Source organism: Cydia fagiglandana, chromosome Z, assembly GCF_963556715.1.
Source record: "Cydia fagiglandana chromosome Z, ilCydFagi1.1, whole genome shotgun sequence".
Classification (NCBI taxonomy): Eukaryota; Metazoa; Arthropoda; class Insecta; order Lepidoptera; family Tortricidae; genus Cydia; species Cydia fagiglandana.
Window position 1 is genome coordinate 40672896 of NC_085959.1, and position 23445 is coordinate 40696340.

Consider the following 23445-nt stretch of genomic DNA (forward strand, 5'->3'; position numbering starts at 1 on the left):
GTTTTTGCCTTTATTATGATTGCGGTGACGTCCAGTACCGAAGCGAAGCGATGATAGCTTACGTTTAAATTAGGGTCAATGTGAGGAAGACCGGCAATGCATGAACCGGACCGGACCGGACCCGAAGACCGGCATCTTTCTCTATTACTCCAATTAATGCGTAATTAGAGTGACAGAGAAAGAAGCCCGCGATATGCGAACTTCGGTGTTCACGGTAGACCCTCAGGCATGCTATAAATTAAATATTATAGCATTGGCAGTGGACCGCGTTGCCACCGCGCATACCTCTCGCAAGATGCTCATGACATAACTGTACTCGATTTCGAGCAAATTGCTATTAAGAAACATGCATTTAAGCCGCTCTTATCGCTATATACTTAAACCTGGTTTTCCTTTGACAACACTGGTGGGAACTACGTAATCGGGTAAAGTATACCTTACTGGCGTAACAGTGATTTTTATTTAGTGTTTTGAGGAAATTAAAACGGTGCTTGATTAAACACGGATGTGTTTTAATTTTATTTAAACCCCAATTTAAAAAGAGGGGTGTTATACGTTTGACGCCAATGTCTGTCTGTGTGTCTGTCTGTGGCATAACCCATTCACACTTTGAAAGTAAGAAATTAAGAAAGTAGGTAAGCTTAAAAATCAGGCCCTCTTCCTCTTAGCGCCACTTGCACCATCCCACTAACCCGGGGTTAACCGATTAACACAGTGTCAAATTGTATTTTTAGCTATGGTAGCTCCGGGTTTAACCGATTAACCCCGGGTTAGTGAATGGTGCAAGTGGCCCTTAGGCGCCGGACCGCATGTATTAAGTACCTTAAATTATGCTGAAAGTAAATAACATTCATCCCTACTTCTCAACTATTATACACTCATGGACAGATAGAGAAGAAAACAAAAAAATAATAATTATGAAATTAGTCCTGTAATTGCTGTAATCCAGTAACTAAGCCTTGTTTGCGTTCCTCTAAATGTGTCCATGAGTAGATATTTGGTAGGTATACATATGTATTATTAATGCGAAAGTAACTTATTTTTTAAAAACCGATTTTTTGCTTCTATATATGTTATGTATTTCTAATGCACCAAAAACATTCCGGTTTTCTAATAAAATTACATAAGAACATGGCATAAATGAAGTAACACAGGTTACATAGGTAATAAAACAGATTAATATGCCACAACACAGTAATTATGTCTTTTTATGAGACAACCGGTACAGTTATTGTTATAATAGAAACCATAAATATAATATGTACCACGAATCAGGTCGTTTTAGCTCGTATTTCCGTACATGTATTCGTTAGTGCGAGCCTAAATGACATAATTTAGATATCATTTTTCAAATTAGTAATTAAACTTTTTTTATTTTGGGTTCCAGTAAATTTGTCCATGAGTGTATTTTTGCCAGGGCATTCAGGGATTCAGGCCAACCGATAATAAAAAAAAATCCGACGCAAGTATTAGGTATCGCGCGGGGCGCGCCATATCTTTTGTTCGTTCTAACTGGCTTTAAATACGTCCCTCATTAGGGATCTCTTTCACAATGTTTCTTGTGTTATTAAAAAGACTGGAATGACTAAGCACTTTTATTTATTAGGTACCTACAATTATTACACAATTTATCGACCCTGAAATTAGAATTTCCTCACGGTGTTAAACGATGACTCAGCATTTTATTAGCCAGATTAGCTCACATTCATGAGTCAATGAAACTTTGCTCTCTGGACGATGGAGAAATGTGTTGTCCTACTTTAATAAGGGCCGATACAGACGGACTGCATCCCGACTGTAATTTGTATGGGAACTGCACACCGACTGCACGGCAACTGCAACGTTCGGGTAAATCTGAAAATGGAGTCTAATATGATGATAATATAAGTGATTTTGACGGCCTGTCTGGCCTAGCGGGTAGTGACCCTGCCTATAAAGCCGATGATCCCGGTTTCAAATCATAGTAAGGGCACAGAATAAATAATAGTACTAGGTACAGAAGACTCACTCTAATAAAACGCGTCTGTTACGATCAGCACAGATATGACCGCTAGGTGGCGACAGCGGCTTATGGCTTTCCTCAAAATTGGGGTGGAACGGATGTACTTGTAGCTACCTGTACCAAAGCTACAAAATCGCGGAGTGAGCCACGCCTGGTATTTAAGGGCATTTATTTGCATGGATTTCTTCAGTACCTATTTAAACATGATATAATTTAAAAAAATTGAGTTTTAGAGCAAAGCAGGCACATTTTCCGGTAAGTAGGTTGTATGTAGAGTACCTATCATATTATACTCTTACATACAACACCGATCCTCTGCTTGCATACTATCGTCATTTTGTATTGTATTAAAGATCACTACACATACCTACTTACATCACTTTCGCAACCACCTATCTATTCTCAATATACAATCAAAATTGAACCTTAAGGATTCACAATTATGATTGCATTTTGTGGATAAAAGCAATTCGTTTGGAGAAATGATATAGTTCGTTTTTTTTAGCATTAGAAAGAACTCCACAGAAGTAAGCGTACAGTTTTTATCAGGCTCTTTAATTGTTAATAATTATTGAATTATCTAATGTAGCACGGTTAGTACATATAATTTACTTCAAATTATTACCGCTAAAAGTGCCGGATTTGGAACCACAAGCTTACTTCTGCGAAGTTCTTTCTAATGCTAAAAAAAACGAACTATAGTATGGTGCAAAAAGTAACCTTGATATACGTAATACGTAATTGTATGTGTTGCATGTTAGGTGCCGTTTCGATGTGTTCATATTTGCAAATAGCCGTTGTGTTCCCATTTGTCCCCCACGTGACCGCCGCCATACACGAGGCGGGGACAAATGGGAACACCAAATAGTCCTCAACTGTGCGTTTCTCCAGAAACTTCCTGTCGTACAGCTAAACTGTCGCCGGCGGTTTTTGTGGACCTTCGAACCTTCAAGATAAAAGAGGGACTCACACCTTAAAGGCCGGGAACGCCCTTGCAGCCCTTTTGGTGTTGCAAATTCGTTTTAGAGTTAGCTGGGTTGATAAAACAAAGGTATGAAAGGTAGTTAAGCCAAAATCCTACATGATAATGTAGGCTACATCTGCGAACGTCATGTAGATCCTAGAATCCGGCAGTGGAACGATCTTCCTCTCTCTATTAGACAGGCCCAGAACAAATTCCCTTTCAAGCGCATGTTGCGCAAGCATCTGTCGGACCAGGTTCATAAGTCGTCCTCATGATGTTTACAGTGGATATATATATATATGTATGTATATATGTATTTATATAAATATATTTATATATGTGTATATATTTACGTACTTATATTTATTTATTTATGTATAATATTACGTATCATGTATATATAATGTCATATATTATAGTTTAGTGTTTTTTTCTTCCAAATTTACTGTAACAGTATTCTGAGCCTGCACCAACTAGATCTTTCGGTTTAGCCCATGGTTGACTGGTAGAGAATGCCTTCTGGCATTAAGTCCGCCATTTGTACTCTTCATTTATTGTGCAATAAAGTTTAAATAAATAAATAGATCAAAGTAGAATTAATTAAGAGTAAGGTAGAAGTACTAGTGCTCGACGCTGCCCTAGTATTCGACATGGGCACTTTATGTCAAAGTAATATAGGTTAAGATTTTTCTGTATTCAAATTTAATCCTTGTCACTTTGACATAAAGTGCCCATGTCGAATACTAGGGCAGCGTCGAGCACTAGTACTTCTACCTTACCTAGCAATTTCGGCCGAATTTCACCTTCCCATACAAACGTTTATTCATTCTCATTTTTAACTACGTGATGGATTCTAATGAAACTTTGTACATAGAATGTCTCAATGGCCCAGCATTTAATAAAACAAATCAAATGAATTAGAGAAAAACAAGTTTTGTATGAAACTTATATTCGCTGTATTTCTTTAATTATTGTATTAGAAGCTACATACACGAATTACAGGCATAGATATACCTTATCCTATTGTAAGCTATACTGCAAAACGTAATTCAAGACCAAAACAAGTAAGACAATGTTGCCACTTTTTACTAGCGCGTCTTGTATTCATGTAAAAATAAGTAAAAAAAACTACCTACTTTTTTAAATAGTATAGGAGTAAAATTACTAGTAAATAAATTCTCTTAAAGTGATTATTTATCACAAGGAATTTACTATTTTACAAACAAATTATTGCAGTGGCAACATTGTCCTACTTTTTTTTGGTCTTTAATTACGTTTTGCAGTTTAGTTGTTTTAAAAACTACGTTTGTATGGAGAACCAATCTTATGAGAGTTAGGAGAATGCACAGAACAAAAGACATCAACGCGCCTGGACATCCGTTTCTGCGGTTGCCGCCTTGCGGTACTTAGGCCCACTTGAATTGCACCATCCCACTAACCCGGGGTTAAGCGGTTTAACTGTTAACCCAATGTCAAATGGTACTGGTAACCATGGTAACTCTAGATATAACCGGTTAACCCCGGGTTGGTGTCTAGTACGAGCTACTTAGTAGGATTTTGGCAAGTTGTAACAATGCCATCTAACAGGATATTTGGTAATCACATCAAATTGAGCCAAAACGTTTGGCAACGAATTTACCCGATACTGTAATTTATGTAAGATATTACTCAAGGTGTGTTTACTGAGGTAATAATATGTACAGGCGTTTGTTTACACGACACGACACGAATACGATACGTGACGATAAAAACAAATGACTTTATTCATAAACGCGCTTCTATCCTCATTTAGCTATTAATTGTGTGTCTTTTAAAATACGTCATTTTGACGTATGTGTTGATTTTCGTACATCGACCCGCCTGTTGCCAACTCTATTGCATTGCAAGCTATAATGAATAATTTTTATTATTTAAATCCCCAATTCGCCCCAAAAATTTCGGTGCATTCCCATATTTTGTCCCCACCCCACGTGACCACCATACATGAGCCAGGGACAAATGGGAATGAATTATATGAAAACCACCCTATTGTACGTAAACCTTAGGGCCCCCCCACATCTGGCGTCTTTCGAGCGTCGGCGTCTACAATTCTATGGCCGACGTCGACGCAACGTCGACGCAGCGTCGACGCAACTGCGCAGCGACGTCATTTTCCATAGCGCTGGACCGACGCCGAGAGACGCCGACGCTCGAAAGACGCCAGATGTGGGGGGGCCCTTATTGTGCTTATTGTGTTTCTCTTTGTCCATTGCTGTTTTTCTGCTATAATAAAAATGCCTTTTTATTATTATTTTTTTCCAAACTTATATTCCCATTTGTGCCCGTGCGGAGACAAATGGGAATAGGTACACCACAACTCATCTCCTTCTCAACCCCGTATTCTTTAACTTCGTGCCTGTAATAAAGTTAGACCAAGAAAAGTCTGCAGCGATTTTGAAAGCCCACGCAGTGCAAGTGTTACTTATACGTCAAACTTATATGAAATTAATGACGTATATATAAATAACACTTGCACTGCGTGGGCTATCAAAATCGCTACAGACTTTTGGTCTAACTCTAGTCGTGTCGTATCGTGTAAAGGAGACCTAATAAGAGTGCGGCGGCGAGTGACGCGAGACGTGTAATTTGACTGTTACCATTGTTTGTGCGGCCCCTACTACGGTATCTGACTCATTCATTCATTCATCATCATCATCATCGTACTGAAATCAAACTCTTGAAAGACCGTACATTACGGGAGCGCAGAAGCTGCTAAGCTACCTAAAAAGTCATTAAGTGGAGAAGGAACGTTAAGTACCACACATTACCGTAAAATGGGGTCAGTTGGGTGAAATTTGACTTTCAAACCTCGATAAAATTTTAGTTTTACATGTGAAAACTGAATGGTGTACATAATAAGTGGTTCGGACGTTTGTATTTTATTTTGGGTAGTTCCATTTCATAACTTTGTCGATAAAGAGGAAAACCCACCTCACCCCGTAGTGCCTCGTATTTGGGGTGAGAGGGTTTTTCATACAAAGGTGATTTTGGAAGATTGTTGGATCGATTTTTTTTATTATACGTATTACTATAGCCCCATTTTAAATTGGAATACATTATTTTTGTAGCAGTAGCCTTAAAATCCCTTCTCACCCCCTCTCAAACCTTCTCTCCCCATTCATAACCCAACTCTCCCCGCGAAACCTACTCACCTCGTTTTACGGTATAGCGTCTCCCGAGCGTCGGCGTCTAGTTAACTCTATGGCTGTTGCTCGGCGTAACGCTGGCGCAACTGCGCAGCGACGCCCTTTTCCATAGCGCTGACGCTCGACAGACGCTAGGGTTAAGGTCTCTGCCCACTACACCGTATCACCATGACCGTGCTATGAACGTGTCAGGCAAAAAAATATTCTTTGTATGAGAAAGTATGAGACTATGCCCACTAGCCCGTTCCGTCACCGACCATACCCGTCGCGTGCCATGCACGGACCGGCAAAAATAGTCGGCGAGGATATTTTGCCGGTGCCGAAACGCTCCGTGCATGGCACGCAACGTTGCCAAAACGGTGCGTGCAGGCGGCGAAACGGTGGGCATACGGGTTTTAACCGCGTATGTTGACCGTTCTAAGCCCGTTATAAACGCGTTGCTATATTTCTTGCTCGCTCTTACCAGTCTGATAACTATTCGCTGGCTCTTTCTGACGAGAATTGCTCTCGCGAATAAAACGCGGGTACCTACTAAGGGGATGAAACGCGGATGCTACGGGGATTATAGACGGATGGTATGGGGATGATGCGCGGTTACTACGGGCATTAAACCCGTTATGTACAATGTGGACACGGTGTAGTGGGCATAGTAGGCCGTATCGCGTTACATTCCGTGCCTGATACGTTCATAGCACGGTCATGGTATGATACGGTGCAGTGGGCAGAGACCTTTAGCCCTAAAGGATGATGGCATTCAAAGGGTTGCAATAATTACTCGTTAAAATCTCACTTTAGATCACGCGAGTTAAAATGGTACCTCCAGGGAAATGATATAGGAAATTGTCTCGGCCGAACTCCTGCGGACTCTGCCATTACCAACACTTGGAGCCACAAGGTCCTAACACTCTACTAGCTATTTACTGTTTAGGACTTTTGCATAGTTTGTAGTTTACGTGGTGTTTTGTATACGCACCTGCTTTTAGGTTGCTTAATCATAATGACTAACTGTAGTTTATAGTTACGCATCCTTTGCGTAAGTGACTCTGGTAAGGTTTTAAAAAAAAACCTTTAATATTCATGGCAACGCTGCATTTTTTAAAATGTATAAATTGTAAATACAGATGTCAATCACAGTAAAAGAGAAAAAAATATTAATTAACATATAAACTATAAAATTTCAAAAGTGGAGGTTGTAGTGAGTTTTTCTTCATCCCGATTACATACCTGTGTAATGTACGATTTTAAGGGGGCCCTTTGTTTCACATAAAGTTTTAAGTCATTGTATTGTTTGTTATAATACATATATTATCATTAGTCTTAAAACTGAAACCGATAACTTTTCAGGATTTTCTTAAGGTTATCTGGGTTAGGTTTGTTTTATGGCAATCCTGAAAATATACGCGAAGAGTTTCTCATCCAAAAAAATTATGACCAACGTAAATGCGGACTATTGCGGACAAACAATACATTATTAAGTACAACAAACTTTTTTAGGGTACAAACGAGACCCACGATTTTCATCTTCGGTAGGCCAATCCCACACAAAGTACAAATTATTCGGCAAAAATGTTTTAATTTAATGTCACAGATAACATTATTTTTAAATAAGTGTTTTAATTTGTGAAATGTATATATGTATAGAATAGTAGGTATGTAAGTAGCAAACCGTCCGAAACACAAAAAGCACACTTTCATTTTCTGGTATAACCTAAAACTTGGGTTAAATTGAACTCGTCTACAATAAAACTAAATTATTAAAAATGTTTGATTTTAACAACAAGAGCGTCACCACATCAGCCTCTGTTCGCTCGTCATAATTAACCTCTTTTTAGTGGTCAGTCGGGTAACATACAGTTTTATTACGGTTATTCGTAAGATTACGCAAGCGACCGGATATCCTTGCGCGGGAGCGTAGATCGGAGACAACAGCGCGGGTCAATGGTTAGCCTTCATAATCTACTTATATATTGTTAATAAGGATGTTTGTATGTTTGGTATTCAAGTAGGTAAGTAACTTAAGTTAAATTAAAACTAAGCTAAATAAAGCCACAACCGAGAACTCAAACTCTCTTCTGATGCAGAGGCTGTCTCTGATGCAGAGGCTGTCTATCTCGGTCCAGCGTGGCAACGCGGCGAGCGTGATGGGCACCTTTGCATCTGGAAGGGCGCGGGACGGGTTGTTTGATTGAGTTCTCGGTTGTAGTAACTTAAGTAGGTTAAGTGTGATTGGTGGGACTCGAGCATGCGAGTTCGGGGCTCCAGTATAAACCATAAACCCCATCAGGGCATCCACGGGCGCACGCACGCTGGTCATGGGCGTACGCGGCATTTTTTAAGGGGTGGGGCAGAAGTAGGGGAGGCTGGGTACATTGTAACAGGGTACAGTTGAAACAGAAATTCTTAGCTTACTTATGGTCAGAGACCAGGGTGGGGCAACTGCCCCACCTTGCCCCACTGTGGGTACGCCTATGACGCTGGCGCTATTGCATGTATTAGGTAAAATCCGTCACACGCGTCCGCGCCAGTTAGGAGGGTGGTATTCCACATGTTCAATTTCTTTACCTATCGTTGCGTCTCACTCTCTTTCTCATATTCTTCTCTAATATTGGACAAATAAATTTATAGGTGGAATGTGGAATACCACCCTCAGCAACGCTCATACTATTTTTTGCTAACCCGCTCACCCGCTCTCAATCTGGAGTTATTTTATAATTTAAATAACGTTATTATCGGGTGTAACGCGATCAAACGGGTCTAACGTTTCAGTCAAGTTGCACTAGCTGTGCATGGCCACGGAAAACTGGTCCTGGCTGAAAAGTGTCTTCCTGAACACAGCTAGTGCAAGCTAGACCCGTTAGTAACATTAATTTTACGTGTATAAAACGCGAGAGTTTAAAGTGTTATACATATTATGTTATTAGGTAGGTACCTATATCATTGCCTAATAAGGGCAAGGTGTCGCAGGCGTACCCACGGGCTTTAACTAGTATAAAGCAGATTGGTTGACCTTGTCACTTCGGCAAAAGGTTTCACCGAAAGATTTCATAACTTTTCCATATAATATGCTATTACTCTTAGATCGTGCTAAAATGAACTCTATTCTCTATACTTTAAAGCTTAATTTACGCGTATATTTATCAATTATCATGGTTGATTTCTGAACTTGTTTTGACCAAAAAACAAATAATTTACTGTCTTTTGCTTAGGGAGATAAAGTTGAATTTCCAATGGATTTAAGTTGGCCTAGTAGAGGGAATGTAAAGAAATATTATGTTTATAGCAACTTTTTATTGGTGCGAGATTTAGTCAAGTGCATGTTTTAATGCTAAGACTGGTCATGTTACGTAAGGTGTTATAATGTTTATTATGTTTGATTCAACAAGTTTGTTACTAGAATAAGGCGGGAAATTTAAAAATAAACCATTCGCGCCTACATTTTTTAAATTGCCGCTTTTTTATACTGACGGAAATGGCTTGACAGACTATAGGTGCAATAGGAGTATAGGTACTGAGTAACATTTAATCAAATAGACGTAACTACTGGAAACTTAGGTTAATTCTTAGATAAAAATCGGGTAATATCACAGAATAAATAATAGTACTAGGTACGGAAGACTCACTCTCTAACAAAACGCGTCTGTCACGATCAGCACAGATATGGCCGCTAGGTAGCGACAGCGCCACGCGCGGCTTATGGCAAACCCCAAAATTGGGGTCGAACGCATGTATTTCTGCTACCTGTAGCAAAGCGACGGAATCGCGGAGTGAGCCATGCCTTTGCCTGGTAATATGTGGTTAAAAAAAATCATGGAATATTGAATTATTTTCAGTTGTAAGTATATGCATACCATAAGCAGTAAAATTTTAGTATAAAATAGACGAGATATAAAAAAAACAGAAGTATATCTTCAGCGTAATTATGAAAATTAATAAAAACCCGCACGACGGCCATATTATCCGTCGCAAGCTTCGCGCGGTAAGCCAAACTTCATAGAAAAAGGGGGCAAGCTATGATGGCGCCATCTATGCAAACCTTTGATAGCTGCCAACCCCATATTCTGGCTTTTCTAACTACCTATTGTCGCTTGATTAAGCCCCCAGGAACCGGATAAGCATTACACTAGTTAGTTAACAGCCTACTATTAAAGGGTTACTGCTTGTCATAATGTCTGTTCGGCCGTAGAGCCTAAACGCCAAGCTTTCGCCGTGACCACGGCTCCGTGCACTTCTTTCCGTATCATAGAGTAAAACAGCTAGACCACTTAAAAAAAATCGCGCGAAGTTATAATATAAGAGCGGCATTAATAATAGCGTAAGCGACTCCAGATATTATCATAGACATGTGACATCAATGATGACATTGCCACATTTGTCATTGCAAATGGCATGCAGAGTTATCTTGGTCCGACTCTAGTAACTCGGCTTTCCCACGGCTAAGGTATAGTCTAGTATATCGTGTAACAACACGTACAATGTTAATGCAACAACATTGTGTTCAAGTAATTCAGAGTGATTATAATAACTTCCGACAGTGACGTGAAAACAGAGACACAGAGATAATATATTAAATATATTAAGAAAAGAAAAGAAAAAAAATAGTTTATTCAAGTAGGCATATTACAATTAATGCGCTTATGAACGTCAAATAAACCTTTACCGGCTCCAACCGTACACCTCTGCCCCGAGAAGATTTAAATCCCCCTCAATTGGAGCAAGAACGGACACATGACACTCCTCGGTACGGAGTGAAACATGTCGAGCGTTTTTCGACTTAAAATACGTGAGTGACCCGGGCCGTTCTTAATACCAATAGGTTATTATTCAGTGTTCACCTGAAATGGCGTAGTATCTCAGAAGAAATAATAGTACTACCACAGAATAAATAATAGTACTAACTAGGTACAGAAGACTCACTCTCTAACAAAACGCGTCTGTCACGATCAGCACAGATATGGCCGCTAGGTGGCGACAGAGCCACGCGCGGCTTATGGCAAACCCCAAAATGGGGGTCGAACGGATCGACTTTTAGCTACCTGTAGCAAAGCGACGAAATCGCGGAGTGAGCCACGCCTGGTACTACCGTACAGAAAGGACACTTCCTACAAACCCGAAGTTTGACAGCGGTTCAGGGTCGAATCATGCTATCCCTTTCTAATGTATGGCACTATCCCTTTCGGCGATTTAGGGTTGTCAAAATTCAAGTGATTATCTTATCTGTGGTCGTGCACGCAAAAGGAAGTCAAGTGGTGCCAATCTAATAATTGCTCGGAGCAATGCCGAGTGAGCGAGTTCGACCGAAGTAGTGTCTTCCCACTGGCAGTATTAAGAACATAGGAATTATATTTAACCTGTCTAGCTATCGCTGGTAAATAATCCGTCGATCCTTTACCCTAATCTTAAGACGAAAGTGGAGGACTCGCGCGAAATCATCTTTTCATACAAACGTAGGCCTCATTTTCCTCTCTGGATATTAACATTAAGATGGATATTAGCACGATGATGACGATGTACTCTTATTGTTATTTTTTCTTTTCCCTCTCTGTTTCCTAGACTGGTTTAAATTTGTATGTATGTATTTTCACTCTTCAAAGTTCTATTTTGGCTCATGTATTATAGTCATATATAATATCCATATCCTGTATTATTGAAAGCTGTTTGTTTCCCAATAAAATAAAATTATGGAAAACATTTTGACACAATTTGTTATAAGTAGGTATGAAGATGAGGTATAGCAACCACGTAAACATGGGGCTATCCATAAATTACGTCATTTCAAATGGGGGGGCGGGGTCTGGATGATGGTAGCATGGCGTAGAGGAAACGGGGTCAAAGCATGATTTTTGGATGATTTAGGTGGGAGGGGAGGAGGTCAAAAATCGTCAAAATAGGTGACGTAATTTAAGAACAGCCCCCATGATCTATGAGCCTGTACCGTCACGACATCAATAAATATCGAATCAATTATACACAACATATAGTTCGTTTTTTTTAGCATTAGAAAGAACTCCACAGAAGCAAGCGTGCAGTTATTATCAGGCTCTTTAATTGTTAATAATTATTGAATTATCTAATGTAGCATGGTCAATACATATAATTTACTTCAAATTATTACCGCTAAAAGTGCCGGATTTGGAAATACAAGCTTACTTCTGCGAAATTCTTTCTAATGCTAAAAAAAGCGGACTATAGACGAAACCCGTAAATAATTTATGGAATCTAATCGACCCAACGTCAAAACACTTCCACATCATCTCAAATACCAAATAACAATATTACATTCTGCCATTCATTAAAATCGCCACTAACTTCCTCGAATACTAAAAACAAATGAAACTCGATGCACAAAACTGCAGCGTCCACCGCCATATTGTTTTGAAAACTGCGGTTCGGGTGTATGTTACGGCAAAATATTTAGACGGACGGAACAAACTTTCCCACAACGCGAAATATTATGTATTTATTTTATTTACAGTTTTATTTAAGCGATAAGGATCGATATTAGACTAATCGTCCAGCCTATTTACATGTACCTAATTATGTAAAGATTGTAAAGTATAAAGTAACTATTTTGGGTCAGCGATCCAAAGAGAATCTTGGCCTCTGAAACGAGAGCGTGCCACCTGTCCCAATCCTGCGCAGCTTCCTGCCAGTTACTGACGCGAAGCTGAAGCAGATGGGCTACCGCGAAAATCGAAGTTCACAAATTGCGGGGATTTTTCTCTGTCACTCTAATTACGGCTTCATTGGAGTGAAAGAGAAAGATCCCCGCAATTTGCGAATTTCGGTTTTCGCGGTAGCCGCTCAGGGCTATAACCGCGAAAATCGAAGTTCGCAAATTGCGGGGATTTTTCTCTGTCACTCTAATTACGCCTTCATTGGAGTAAAAGGGAAAGATCCCCGCAATTTGCGAATTTCGGTTTTCGCGGTAGCCGCTCAGATCCGCCGTCACGTTGTCTTCCCAGCGATACCTGAGGGCCTACCACGAACCACGTTCGACGTGTTGCCTCTGTCGCACTTGTAAAGTCTTACGTAGGTAAGTGTGACAGAAAGGCAACACGTCGAACGTGGTTCGTGGTAGGCCCTGGGCCAACCCACCGGAAGGCTACCAGTCTACTGGTCAAGTAATGACACTATTAAATTTGTGACACGAAGTACAAAACCTTTACATGATAGAGAAATGGCAATAAATACAAAGGCAAACTCATCCCTTCAAAATATTTCTTCCAGTTAACCTTGATACACCTGTGACAGTGACGAAACGCGATTAACAAGGGACACACGATTGAAAGTTATGAAAGTTGTTGCATAATATTACGGGCGTTGTATGCAAATGTTACTGCGCTAATTACTGCGTAAGCGTGCCAACTAGGATGTTTGTAGTGATGGGACCCTTAGGCCTCGGTGCCAACTTTTAGGCCTCGGCCTTATTACAGCCTGGGCTTTCAGCTTTCGGCCTGAAACTGTGACGTATTTTGTTTCCAGTCGTTAGAGATCTTTTATTGCATAAAATTTATCTAATTACTGCGTAACAAAGCCAACTAGGTTGCGGATAGTAATAGTGATGGGACAAACTTTAGGCCTCGGACTTTTGACCGACGTAATATATACGTATATAACACTAATATGTAGTTTAGTTATATATATGTATAGTAAACAATAATTATAATATTTATTATTAATCCATAAAATTGACATTGGGGACATTTTAATTTTACGTGTCCAAATTTAATATAGGTATCTATTATTGACCTGAGAAATTATACATACTGTTAACTTTTAGTAACTATTTATTTTAAGATTATTAATGTAATGTTTACACAGCTATTGGCTGTTGTATTTATAAATGTTGCTATGTATTTTCCATGCCACTACATATATGATGTCACTGTTAATATGGCATTGACTTGTGTAAGAGCCCTTGTGGCCCACTTACAGAATACATTTTTGAGTTTTGAAATCATCGCTTATTTGATGGGACACGAGGGTTCGACCATAAGCGCATCTTCCGGCTTTCGGCCTAAAATTACATAATGACCCATTAAAAGGGATAGAGATATTTATATTTGCATTTAAGTACATAAATTAAGGCACCTTGGTGAGGTGTAAGATTACGTTTCAACTAGTAGTGCTGGGATACAAAGCCCTCAGTCTAGGGACCAATTATCGGTTTTCGGCCTTCGATTGAAAGCAAAGAGAAACTAACTCAGAGCTGTGAGGATGAAGACTTAATTATGTTGGTTTTAGAGCATTTGTCGTTTAAGAATTCGATTCAGTAAAATCACAAAAGGGAACGAATATAGTAGGAAAAAATCAAATACTATTATAAAACTTTTGTTCATAGAAGATTTTAAGAAAAGTTTTAGAAATCGTTTTATTGTTATAAACATTTAACTACATTTTTACATTATACCAATTACATAATGTTAAAAAGCTCTCAACTATACCTACCTACTTATTAGTTAGGTTAGGTACCTGCCACTTAGTAAGTAGGTACTCACGTACTTATTTTCCTAAGATTTAATATCTTTAGTATCTTTAAGTTACGTAAGATTATTTTAAAAAAGTAAGGTAAAAAACACAGAAAGAATTAAGGACATTGGCGCTTGGTGTTGATGAACATTTAAATATATTTTACTTTTAGACCGTATATATACTTGTTATTCTATTTTTAAAAGGCTTTACACAACGTTTGTTTCCTAATAATTAATTTATTTCGCTCTCAAGTGGACATGAATATCATCATCACACATACCTCAGAAGCCTCCAAAACTCCCATCACTACGCAGTGAAAGTGTCTGTTATGTCACCAGCGGCCCTGCGCAGCAGTCGCGCGCAGACTGCCATGCCGCGCGCACGCTGACATGTCACCAAACATGCCGAATATGATCGCGATCTTAGTGCTACTGTGTAGTGCCTTTGCGGCGGAGTTGAAAGAAAACCCTAGGGAAGAACGACTAAGAAGCGCTTTAATAGACGCTTTCCAGAATATAAAAGGAGCTAAACTCCCCGAGGGTAACTCGGATTTAATCGGATCAGTGCTCACGAAATCTTCGACAACTGAAGATTCCTTCGATTTATTCGCGGACGATGATGGTCTGACGTTCGCGGAAGCTTTCGAGCAACCCAAAACGTCCAGCACCGAAAAGTCGCACTACGTCCAGCATATAATAAAGAGCGCAAGAGAGAAAACTACGTCGAAACCGAAAGATGTTTTAACGAAATTGAGCGATTCCATCCGAAATACGGTGAACGAAAGCAGGGCGTTGAGGACCAACTCCTCAATAGTTGGTATTGAAGAGATGCTGAGGGTATTCGATGCCGATATATTAGTGAGTCAGTGGGATGAGCTGCAGAAGATGGTGAACGGGAGCTGCCTCGAGGACATGCAGGAATACATCGAGGGACTCCGGGAGAAGAGCCTCTGGGCCCTGAAAAGTAAGTGGTTATAGCTAAGCGAATTTTTCAGTGTAATCAACCGTGCCAATTTTTTAATTAGTAATAAAAAAATCCGGTTAATCCAACAGTACCAAGAAGTTTCTTAAAGGTTGGAAAAAATCTTTAAAACTTTCGAAGGTTCCATTTTAAGTATTTTTTTTAATAGTTATAGTTGTTAGTTTGTTAGTATGTAAGTTGCTATAGCGAATTTTTATTTAGGTACAAATTTATGATTTTATTATTGGTAAAGGTGATTTCGTCTATTCAATATAGGTGTCAAGGAACTCTTCGTGCAAAGGGGATTTTCAAAAACTACAAAGTTCCCATGAAATGTTCTCGGATTTTTTTTCTGCGCGTTTATTGCCCAACCTTCTTACATACAGTTACTTTAGTTTTGATTTCTGCTAGACTTCATATTTAGTTTCCAGAATATTTCGGATATTTTGAGAATAATTAGAAAGAGAGAGAGAGGGAGAGAGAAAATATTTTATTCAACACCACAAACAATTCAAGGTCCATTCGAGGTTAATCTTAAGTAAAATCTATATAAAGTTTACATAATAAAAGCAACTTGCAAATTGCTATTCATAATGTATGACTTTATTAATATAAATTACTAAAAGACATAATAACAGGTACTTTTACTACTATATAAAACTAAAACTAACTACAATTAATATAACTAAAACTAAAAGTTAATCATTCCTATCAAAATTTGGTGCCCTCGGGAGGATGCCCAACACGCAGGCAGCGTGCCCGCAAAATTAATTATTAATATTACAGCCAAATGAGATAAAATATTACTAAAAATATTGTCCTTATATATACCTACCTCTACGAGGGAACTTACACACGCTCGAATCGACGTACGAATCGCATCCAGTGTGATAAATTGATAATCGCCTGACTTTTCATTCATCGATCCTATATGTAAGACGTAATACACTAATACCAAAAAGAATAGATATATAGAGGGGTCCGGTCATAGTAAATGTTGTAGTCACTGTAAATTTACTGCCATCTATCGACACACGACTATAACTCAAAATAAACACGTATAAAATTATCAAAAAAATGAATATATATAGATAAATGATTTTATTATTTTTATATCATTTTGACCCATGTTCATTCACTGATATCTATGTGTTAAAATTGTTAAATATGAAACGGTGTCGTAACGCCATCTAGCCGAGCATAGGCCAAAGGTGTGTGCGCCATCTATGCGAGAATGACTTTTTCTCGATTTCCGAGGCACGTTTATTTCTTAGACTTTATTCATCTTATACGAAGTTACATATGTCTTTGCTAATACGTAGATATGCCTAAAGAACGATTTTACAACAAGCTGCTAATATAATAAGCTATCAAATCGTGAAACTATAATTATCATCGTGATCATACTTTTGGAAATATGGAAAATTCTGTCTGTACTACTTTTAGAAGAATATCATCATCACTATTAAATAAATATAAAACATTAAATTAGCTTAAAAATAATAATAGAAACTATCTCTAAACTAAATAAATAAAAAACGTCCCCCAAGTCACTTTCGATGGGCAGTGTGCCCAGAAGGCTGGCCGCATTGCCACGTTGTATGGCAATATTAATGCGTTGAGCAAAATACTGGCAAGCCCTCTGGTCCCCTGCGGCATCTATAAGGCGCTCCGCTAAGGCCCTGTATATACGGCGCGCGCTTGGCCCCCACGGCCCCAGCGGTCCAACCCCAAACGCCTCAAAAATATAACTACTGCCAAGGGTGGCATATTTGCGGCGTTTGAGGTCTTCTGCCATGGACGCGGCATGACCAGCATCTCTGCTGGTGCCCGATCATCATCATATTCCTTGCGTTGTCCCTGCTTTTTGCCATGGCTTAAGCGTGGGAACTATATAATCCCGAGAATCTGCGTAGGCATTAGTTTTTATGACCCTACATACCACCTGACCTTCCATCCCAAAGTTTTAGAAAAATATATATAGAGGTACATATATATTAAAAACTCACTGGTTAACCTATCCATTTTTCAGTTGCATGATTTAAAATAAAAACTAAGTTAAGCTAAAGTTATTCAGTTCACAACTAGGTATTATAGTATTTGCGTTTCTTTTACTACTTATTTATCACGCCATTTACGATTTCGCAATTTCGATTTAAATTTTTAAACAAATATGCATCAATAGGTATAAACCCATACAACCATTTCCAGTCGCCGTTACGACGCGGTGTAGACACATCTTGTGTCGACACCGTCTGTTTCGGTCACAATTCCAGTCGCAGAGTCGTCGCCGTGTCGACACAGTTACCAGAAATGGGGAAGGGTCGACACATGACACAAAGTGACATAAAGTGTGGTCGCCGTGTGCACACATTGTTTCGGGTTTGCGACTACTTTATGCCAAAATCATTCGTTCATTCGTTCATTTCGTTCCTGTCAAATGGAAACTGTCAGATGGAAAAATAGTTAAATAAAAATAAGTGACATTAATACGCCATCTCTAAAACGGATTACAAGACGTAAATTATATATTGTTTGCATTTATATTACAATAGGACTTAAATTATTATGGGGAATTAAACTGCTCGAGTGATTTGATAAACTAAGTGTAATATAATCAACGCGCCGCCACATTGTTTTAGTTTAGCCGGAAATGAAATTGTTTACTTCTCAGTGCTTGTGTTCATAAATATATTATTTGATGCATTTTTAGTACTTCGATGCGTATACTATACTTAAATAACAGAAATAACGCTTTACATACTACGAAACTTGTTAATTACGATGTATAAATATGGTTTAAGGCTGAGAAATATTGCAGTCACAAAGTAGTCGCAAATGTTTCGACTTTGTGTCGACTCTGTGTAGACACATGACACGCGCTGTCAAAAGTAATAACAAAGTTACTGGATTTGCAAAATGGCTCCTTGTGTTCATTTGTTTTCAGATATTCTCAAAGTGTAAAAATGACGTGGTCAGAGATGGGACTTAATAGATTAACTGTTTATTCGACTAATTAATGGAATAAAAAAAGTTAATCCTCAAATTTTAATCACGATTAGTTTAGTCGACGTAACATAGATTGAAATTGAATTAATCTGAACATTAATCGAATAAATTATCGATTAAATCTCGGTTGGAAGTTGACAGGGGGCCATTTTTGTACGTAAAAATAATAGAAATGTCTTGCATGCAGATGGTAGCCAAACACTTTTTCATAAAAGTCGAGATGGGTGTCGATTTATAGTTTTAGGCAGTGCCGATTTCGAAACTGATGACCATTTTGGAATCCAAAATGGCGGCCATGCACTATGTCATAAAAGTCGTCATGGATGTCGTTTTATAAGTTTTAGGGGTCCCCAATTTTGAAAATGATGACCATTTTGGAATCCAAAATGGCGGCCATGCACTATGCCATAAAAGTCGTCAGGGGTGTCGTTTTATAGGTTTTAGGAGGCGCAGATTTCAAAAATGATGACCATTTTGGATTCCAAGATGGCGGCCATGCACTATGTCATAAAAGTCGTCATGGATGTCGTTTTATAGGTTTTAGGGGGCCCCGATTTAGAAAATGATGACCATTTTGAAATCCAAAATTGCGGCCATGCACTATGTAATGAAAGTCGTCATGGGTGTCGTTTTATAGGTTTTGGGGGGCGCAGATTTAGAAAATGATGACCATTTTGGATTCCAAAATGGTGGCCATGCACTATGTCATAAAAGTCGTCATGGGTGTCGTTTTATAGGTTTTAAGGGGCGCAGATTTCGAAAACGATGACCAATTTGGATTCCAAGATGGCGGCCATGCGCTATGTCATAAAAGTCGTCATGGATGTCGTTTTATAGGTTTTAGGGGGCCCCGCTTTCGAAAATGATGACCATTTTGGAATCCAGAATGGCGGCCATGCACTATATGTCATAAAAGTCGTCATGGGTGTCGTTTTATAGGTTTTGGGGGGCGCAGATTTCGAAAACGAAAACCATTTTCGATTCCAAAATGGCGGCCATGCACTATGTCATAAAAGTCGTCATGGATGTCGTTTTATGGGTTTTAGGGGGCCCCGATTTAGAAAATGATGACCATTTTGAAATCCAAAATGGCGGCCATGCACTATGTCATAAAAGTCGTCATGGGTGTCGTTTTATAGGTTTTGGGGGGCGCAGATTTCGAAAACGATAACCATTTTCGATTCCAAAATGGTGGCCATGCACTATGTCATAAAAGTCGTCATGGGTGTCGTTTTATAGGTTTTAGGGGGCGCAGATTTCGAAAACGATGACCATTTTGGATTCCAAAATAGCGGCCATGCACTATGTTATAAAAGTCGTCATGGATGTCGTTTTATAGGTTTTAGGGGGCCCCGCTTTCGAAAATGATGACCATTTTGGAATCCAGAATGGCGGCCATGCACTATGTCATGAAAGTTGTCATGGGTGTCGTTTTATAGGTTTTGGGTGGCGCAGATTTCGAAAACGATAACCATTTTCGATTCCAAAATGGCGGCCATGCACTATGTCATAAAAGTCGTCATGGGTGTCGTTTTATAGGTTTTAGGGGGCGCAGATTTCGAAAACGATGACCATTTTGGATTCCAAGATGGCGGCCATGCACTATGTCATAAAAGTCGTCATGGATGTCGTTTTATAAGTTTTAGGGGTCCCCAATTTTGAAAATGATGACCATTTTGGAATCCAAAATGGCGGCCATGCACTATGCCATAAAAGTCGTCAGGGGTGTCGTTTTATAGGTTTTAGGAGGCGCAGATTTCAAAAATGATGACCATTTTGGATTCCAAGATGGCGGCCATGCACTATGTCATAAAAGTCGTCATGGATGTCGTTTTATAGGTTTTAGGGGGCCCCGATTTAGAAAATGATGACCATTTTGAAATCCAAAATTGCGGCCATGCACTATGTAATGAAAGTCGTCATGGGTGTCGTTTTATAGGTTTTGGGGGGCGCAGATTTAGAAAATGATGACCATTTTGGATTCCAAAATGGTGGCCATGCACTATGTCATAAAAGTCGTCATGGGTGTCGTTTTATAGGTTTTAAGGGGCGCAGATTTCGAAAACGATGACCAATTTGGATTCCAAGATGGCGGCCATGCGCTATGTCATAAAAGTCGTCATGGATGTCGTTTTATAGGTTTTAGGGGGCCCCGCTTTCGAAAATGATGACCATTTTGGAATCCAGAATGGCGGCCATGCACTATATGTCATAAAAGTCGTCATGGGTGTCGTTTTATAGGTTTTGGGGGGCGCAGATTTCGAAAACGAAAACCATTTTCGATTCCAAAATGGCGGCCATGCACTATGTCATAAAAGTCGTCATGGATGTCGTTTTATGGGTTTTAGGGGGCCCCGATTTAGAAAATGATGACCATTTTGAAATCCAAAATGGCGGCCATGCACTATGTCATAAAAGTCGTCATGGGTGTCGTTTTATAGGTTTTGGGGGGCGCAGATTTCGAAAACGATAACCATTTTCGATTCCAAAATGGCGGCCATGCACTATGTCATAAAAGTCGTCATGGATGTCGTTTTATAGGTTTTGGGGGGCGCAGATTTAGAAAATGATGACCATTTTGGATTCCAAAATGGTGGCCATGCACTATGTCATAAAAGTCGTCATGGGTGTCGTTTTATAGGTTTTAGGGGGCGCAGATTTCGAAAACGATGACCATTTTGGATTCCAAAATAGCGGCCATGCACTATGTTATAAAAGTCGTCATGGATGTCGTTTTATAGGTTTTAGGGGGCCCCGCTTTCGAAAATGATGACCATTTTGGAATCCAGAATGGCGGCCATGCACTATGTCATGAAAGTTGTCATGGGTGTCGTTTTATAGGTTTTGGGGGGCGCAGATTTCGAAAACGATAACCATTTTCGATTCCAAAATGGCGGCCATGCACTATGTCATAAAAGTCGTCATGGGTGTCGTTTTATAGGTTTTAGGGGGCGCAGATTTCGAAAACGATGACCATTTTGGATTCCAAGATGGCGGCCATGCACTATGTCATAAAAGTCGTCATGGATGTCGTTTTATAAGTTTTAGGGGTCCCCAATTTTGAAAATGATGACCATTTTGGAATCCAAAATGGCGGCCATGCACTATGCCATAAAAGTCGTCATGGATGTCGTTTTATAGGTTTTAGGGGGCCCCGATTTAGAAAATGATGACCATTTTGAAATCCAAAATTGCGGCCATGCACTATGTAATGAAAGTCGTCATGGGTGTCGTTTTATAGGTTTTGGGGGGCGCAGATTTAGAAAATGATGACCATTTTGGATTCCAATATGGTGGCCATGCACTATGTCATAAAAGTCGTCATGGGTGTCGTTTTATAGGTTTTAAGGGGCGCAGATTTCGAAAACGATGACCAATTTGGATTCCAAGATGGCGGCCATGCGCTATGTCATAAAAGTCGTCATGGATGTCGTTTTATAGGTTTTAGGGGGCCCCGCTTTCGAAAATGATGACCATTTTGGAATCCAGAATGGCGGCCATGCACTATATGTCATAAAAGTCGTCATGGGTGTCGTTTTATAGGTTTTGGGGGGCGCAGATTTCGAAAACGAAAACCATTTTCGATTCCAAAATGGCGGCCATGCACTATGTCATAAAAGTCGTCATGGATGTCGTTTTATGGGTTTTAGGGGGCCCCGATTTAGAAAATGATGACCATTTTGAAATCCAAAATGGCGGCCATGCACTATGTCATAAAAGTCGTCATGGGTGTCGTTTTATAGGTTTTGGGGGGCGCAGATTTCGAAAACGATAACCATTTTCGATTCCAAAATGGCGGCCATGCACTATGTCATAAAAGTCGTCATGGATGTCGTTTTATAGGTTTTGGGGGGCGCAGATTTAGAAAATGATGACCATTTTGGATTCCAAAATGGTGGCCATGCACTATGTCATAAAAGTCGTCATAGGTGTCGTTTTATAGGTTTTAGGGGGCGCAGATTTCGAAAACGATGACCATTTTGGATTCCAAGATGGCGGCCATGCGCTATGTCATAAAAGTCGTCATGGATGTCGTTTTGTAGGTTTTAGGGGACGCAGATTTCGAAAATGATGGCCATTTTGGAATCCAAAATGGCGGCTACGCACTATGTCATAAAAGTTGTCATGGGTGTCGTTTTATAGGTTTTAGGGGGCCCTGATTTCGAAAATGATGACCATTTTGGAATCCAAAATGGCGGCCATGCAGTATGTCATTAAAGTCGTCATGGCTGTCGTTTTATAGGTTTTAGGGAGCGCAGATTTCGAAAATAATAACTATTTTGGAATCGAAGATGGCGGCCATGCACTATGTTAAAAGTCGACATGGATGTCGTTTTGTTGGTCATGGTCATCATTTTCGAAATCTGCTCTTCCTAACACCTATACATCAACATCTATGACGGCTTATATGACAAAGTGCACGGCAGACATCTTGGAATCCAAAATGATCATCATTTTCGAATTCTGCACTCCCTAAAACCTATAAAACGATATCCATGACGACTTTTATGACAAAGTGCACGGCACACATCTTGGATTCCAAACTGGTCATCATTTTCGAAATCGGCACTTCCTAAAACCTATAAAACGATATTCATGACGACTTTTATGACAAAATACGTAGCGGCCATCTTGGATTATAAAATGATCATCGTTTTCGAATTCTGCACTCTCTAAAACCTATAAATCGACATCCGTGACGACGCAAGTTATCTTTATTTTCAGATCTAACAAATTGCTACAGAATACAAAGGACAAAAAAAGAAGCGAGGAGGTAATGAAACAAGCAAAAATACAGATGATTCCTCGACGCAATTGGATGCTTCTTAAATTGTGTCCAGATTTTTTTGTCA

At 39.4% G+C, this 23445-nt stretch overlaps 2 protein-coding genes across 2 annotated transcripts in view; both read left to right on the plus strand.

Annotated features, from left to right (window-relative positions):
• LOC134678414 (pre-mRNA-splicing factor 38B-like) overlaps positions 1-23445 on the plus strand; it is a 284815-nt gene that overhangs the window by 225439 nt on the left and 35931 nt on the right. The window lies entirely within an intron of this gene.
• The window catches only part of LOC134678388 (O-acyltransferase like protein-like), a 55502-nt gene continuing 46961 nt past the window's right edge, over positions 14905-23445 (plus strand). Inside the window, exon 1 of the mRNA XM_063536946.1 lies at positions 14905-15586. Coding sequence (XP_063393016.1) covers positions 15013-15586 — 574 coding nt within the window. The 5' untranslated portion in view covers positions 14905-15012. The remainder of the gene's footprint in view (positions 15587-23445) is intronic.